Source organism: Mesoplodon bidens (assembly GCF_964165515.1).
Source record: "Mesoplodon bidens genome assembly, contig: HAP1_SCAFFOLD_618, whole genome shotgun sequence".
Taxonomy (NCBI): Eukaryota; Metazoa; Chordata; class Mammalia; order Artiodactyla; family Ziphiidae; genus Mesoplodon; species Mesoplodon bidens.
In genome coordinates, this window is record NW_027671291.1 from 156860 (window position 1) to 161735 (window position 4876).

Genomic DNA, 4876 nt, shown 5'->3' on the forward strand with positions numbered 1-4876 from the left:
CAGCACATTAAGGGACTTGGTTGAGAAATAATCTTACAAAGATGACTGTTCCCTCAGGTAAGCCTGTTACACTGGAGCAAAAAGGAAGAGTGACTTTAAAGCTGGTTAAACGTTTGAATAAACACCCATCCACTTCAAGAGATTGATGTCTTGAAGTTTGTTTTCTAAGTATGTCTGGAAGAAAAGTTCCCAAACCTCAAACAAGGTTTTTTTTTTAATTTAAATATTAGTGAGTACCAGCCACTGGCGGGTTTTGCGATTAGGAGGATTTGCAATGATTATCTGTCTCATTCACACACTCTGAACAGAGGTGCCAGAGGGACTTGGTAGTGTCCATGAGAGCCTGGCACTGGTACGGAGGAAGGTTTCCACATTGGTGTCCGTGCACCCAGACATGCCAGGCCCTGGGGAAACAGCAGAATTAGTGATAACGAGGGTCATGTAAGGTGATGAGATTGCTCTGAGGACCGTGGGAATTGATTGATGGTACCCTCATTATCAGAATAACAGAACAGCAAGTCTTATTTACTGGAGACATGAGGGGGCAGCTGTTGGGCTATTGCTGCTTTACTGTCATCAATTAAACATTTGTGATACAGAGGGACTTGTCTATTTTAAGAGAAAATAAACGTCCTTGTCCTCCTTTCCCTATCTTCCCAAGCTCTAGCTCATATTTTTATTTTGGAAATGCTCTTTGAAGGCCCTCGGCTTTCTAAAGTCTCTTTTCAGGCAGGCTAAGCCTTTGGGATGGTATTCTTTTGAAGAAGAGATTGCTACAGTGTGCAGAATTTGTGTGGTGATAACCTTCCTGGTGATATATATATATATATATATATATATATTTTTTTTTTTTTTTTGCGGTACGCGGGCCTCTCACTGTTGTGGCCTCTCCCGTTGCGGAGCACAGGCTCCGGACGTGCAGGCTCAGCGGCCATGGCTCACGTGCCCAGCCGCTCCGCAGCATGTGGGATCTTCCCGGACCGGACCCTGCCTGCATCGGCAGGCAGACTCTCAACCACTGCGCCACCAGGGAAGCCCCCTGGTGATCTTCTGAAGTACTGTGAATGTGATTTCACAGACAGCCAAAGGTAGGGTGTCACATGATCCGCTTTTCTGCACGGATCTCTTTGAGAGGGTGTGTACACTCGAGGCCAGGTGACAAGGGACAAGAACACCTCACTGACAATATGGCCTTGCAGTGAAAACCTAACAGGAAGAGGGTGGGCTTAAGAGGGAGGGAGTGAGCCGACCAAGGCTGCAGGGAGGCTGCAGGGAGTGGCCAGAAGAGGCATTCAGCTGAATAATCAGCAGTTCTGAGTGCAGCGCAGAGCCTGTGAGAGGCAGTCGGAATGTCTTAGATGGTTTTTGTTTTTGTTTTGCTGGAATAACTTAAGGTTGAATGCATCACTGAACCGTGTTTGAGTGTGGCATAGCAGAGGAGTGGATCAGTGGATCCTGCTTCAAGTCCATTTTAACTGATGCCATGATGGACTCTTCTGACTCTGGCCACAGCTGTTGGCTCATTTTGCTAGGGTTTGGCCCATGAATGGATCAGTGATCTCCTCTCTGTTTCCAGGCCACAGGACATCTTCTTCACTTCCAGCCAGTCGATACTTGTGGTCTTTGGGGAATACATGGACGGAAGCTCTAGGTAAAGGGGCTTCATGAATCAGCAGGAAGGACAGGTTGAAGAGCATCACTTTTTAGAATGTAAGGCTACGTGGAAAGAGCATTTGCTAGCAATCAAAAACTGAATTTTGATCCTAGCCATGTCCCTACTCACTATGGGACCTTGTTCAGCAAGTAATTTTTTTTTTTGCGGTATGCAGGCCTCTCACTGTTGTGGCCTCTCCCGTTGCGGAGCACAACAGGCTCTGTGGCATGTGGGGTCTTCCCGGAACAGGGCACGAACCCGTGTCCCCTGCATCAGCAGGTGGGCTCTCAACCACTGCGCCACCAGGGAAGCCCTCAGCAAGTAATTTTATCTCTTGGAGACCCAGGGATATTGATACCTACTACAAATCTACTGCACCTATTCTAAATCTGCTATAAATCACACCAGAATTTTAAAAGGGTCAAATGAGGTGATGGAGAAGAGAGCACTGAAGACTTCAGAGCTGCCCTGTCCAGTATGGTAGCCACTAGCTGCATGTGGCTTTTTGGATTATTAATTAATTAATTAAGTCAATCAATTATTTAATTAATTAGAATGAAATAAAATGAAAAATTCAGTTTCTCAGTCACACTAGCCACCTTTTAAGTGCTCAGTAGCCACATGTGGTTAGTGTGTGCCATACTGGACAAAAAAGATATAGAACATTTGCGTTATCACAGAAAGTTTTATCAGGTAGTGCTTCAAAGCACTATTTAGGATGTAAAGGATGGCATGTTGTAAGGGTGATAAATTCTGTCCTAGTTAGGGGTTCTTAGAAAGAAACAACCCACTCAAGTTAGCTGGAGTAAAATGAGATATTTGACTAATTCAAGAAAAATGTATGTGTCCCAAGGGTTGGAAACACAACTAGGCTTCACGAGGAAATGGAACCAGTTCCTAGAAGACTATCAAGAACAAAAGAAGCTACTCTCTCCCCACTGTCTCCCTTTCTCTGGTCTTCCTCTGCCTGTGGTCACTTGTGCCCTTGTCTCTGTTTCTCTGTCTGTGCATATGGCTTCTTTCTTTCTCTCCTCTTCCTCCTTCACTTCTTCCTCCTCTTCTTCTCAACCCCTCCCCCTTTCCTCCCTCCCCTCTCTGCAGACCAGCTTTCTCAACTGTACTACACATGGTCCAAATAGGGCTCAAGCAGACCCAATTTTGTAAAAAAATTGTTTAAGTATCATTGATTTACAGTGTTGTATTAGTTTCTGGTGTACAGCAAAGTGGTTCAGTTACACATATATAATAGTTTGCATTTGTTAATCCCAAACTCCCAATCCCATCCCTCCTCCCTCTTGGCAACCACAAGTCTGCTGTCTATGTCTGTGAGTCTGTTTCTGTTTTGTAAATAAGTTCGTTTGTGTCATATTTTAGATTCCACATATAAGTGTTATCATATGGTATTTGTCTTTCTCTGTCTGACTGACTTCAGTTGGTACAATAAACTCCAGGTCCATCCATGTTGCTGCAAATGGCATTATTTCATTCTTTTTCATGGCTGAGTAGTATTCCATTGTATATATGTGTGTGTGTGTGTGTATATATAATCACATTTTCTTTATCCATTCATCTGTTGATAGACATTTAGGTTGTTTCCATGTCTCCATGTCTTGGCTATTGCAAATAGCATCAAGCAGACCCAGTTTTCATCACTTCTCAGGGATAATGCCCAAAGGCTGGATCCTGATTCCAAATTCCTGGGGAAGCCAGCTGGGTGTGATAGCTACCCCTGCTCCAATCAGCTGTATCCAGGTGGATGGGGGTAGTGTCCTTATGCTTACTCAATAGGGGCAAGTTGGGGGGTGGGGCAGATGCTCTAAAAAGGAGCATATGGGGATGTGTCATTGACTAACATGCTCATCCATAACACCTTGGAGCAGTCCATTGAAACTATGATCACACAGGGAAAAGTTCCAGAGATTTGATCAAGGCCATGAAGAAAAAGGGTGTGATACTTTTCCTCCTTTGGCTATTTGGTCATATGATTTGATCACCAATCCAGATTCTCAGGGGTTTGGCTTATCTTCCATGTCCTTATACCTGGATGAAAGTGGGCACAGCCAGAAGTGAGATGGAAGTCAGGTCTAAGCCTTTGTCATTTCTTAAATGCAAATGGGACACTAATGAGACCCTTTTCTCTCCTGCCTTTAGGAAGAAACATGAGGTTCCCCTGGAAATCATTCAAGAGGAAGATGGAAGGGGCTGTCTAAAAAGAGATTGAAAGCTGCAGACCGCAAGACTGGGGCCAGAGGGCTGGCAGTGGAAAACCCTGTTGGGTTGTGATCTCTCGTTGAAAAGTCCCAGTTGCCTTTTTGCTTCCTGCAGGAGGAAGCAAGAGAAGGAGAAGACCATGTCCATAGCCTTGAAGCAGGTGTTCAACAAGGACGAGACCTTCCTGCCAAAGAGGAAATTTGAACCTGGCGCACAGAGGTTCGAACTCCACAGACGGGCTCAGGCATCCCTCAACTCAGGCGTGGACCTGAGGGCAGCTGTGCAGCTGCCCAGCAGGGAGGACCAGAACGACTGGGTGGCAGTGCACGTGGTGGACTTCTTCAATCGGATCAACCTCATCTACGGTACCATCTGTGAGTTCTGCACTGAGCGGACCTGCCCTGTGATGTCAGGGGGCCCCAAATACGAGTATCGGTGGCAGGATGACCTCAAGTACAAGAAGCCGACTGCACTGCCAGCCCCCCAGTACATGAACCTTCTCATGGATTGGATTGAAGTCCAGATCAACAATGAGGACATATTTCCAACGTGTGTGGGTAAGTCCATGACCAGCTTCCTGGTTATTTTGTCACCTTCCACCGAAGCTTGGAGGGTTTGCAGAGGCTTCTTCTGGGATGGCCTTTGAATGCTGGATAGCACCTATATCAGTGTTTCCCTAAATTCCATCACTCACATATTAGCAATTTCTTTTTCTGGATCTAAGGACCTTATTGAAAAAACAATCATTTCTAGACCACTTAGAATTATTTTGTAGACCTAAATAGTGGGAAACACTGGCTTGATGAAAAGTTGGATTTGATCTTATTGGCTTCCTTAGGATTAGACTCCAAACCCACCCAGAGCTCCTGGTAAAATTTTTAATTTGGAGCTAATTAACTAGTTAGTTACATTAACTCTGGTGCAATTATTGGTACTCGTCTCTCAGGGTAAGAAATCCCAGTGTGAGAATCCGTGGATTTGTTTGGGAATCAAGCAGACAGGCAGTTGGCA

The 4876-nt window shown here is 45.2% G+C and overlaps 1 protein-coding gene across 1 annotated transcript; it reads left to right on the forward strand.

The window, feature by feature from the left end:
* The first annotated feature begins 3810 nt into the window (after positions 1-3810).
* LOC308611603 (MOB kinase activator 3B-like) lies at positions 3811-4553 on the forward strand. The gene has a single exon (XM_081260323.1). The coding sequence runs from the start codon at positions 4005-4007 to the stop codon at positions 4509-4511; it is 507 nt and encodes a 168-aa protein (XP_081116449.1). The 5' UTR covers positions 3811-4004; the 3' UTR covers positions 4512-4553.
* The last annotated feature ends 323 nt before the right edge of the window (positions 4554-4876 follow it).

Bases quoted from the DNA above. Each gene is read 5' to 3' on its own strand.
- LOC308611603 (XM_081260323.1), top strand. From the start codon at position 4,005: ATGTCCATAGCCTTGAAGCAGGTGTTCAACAAGGACGAGACCTTCCTG.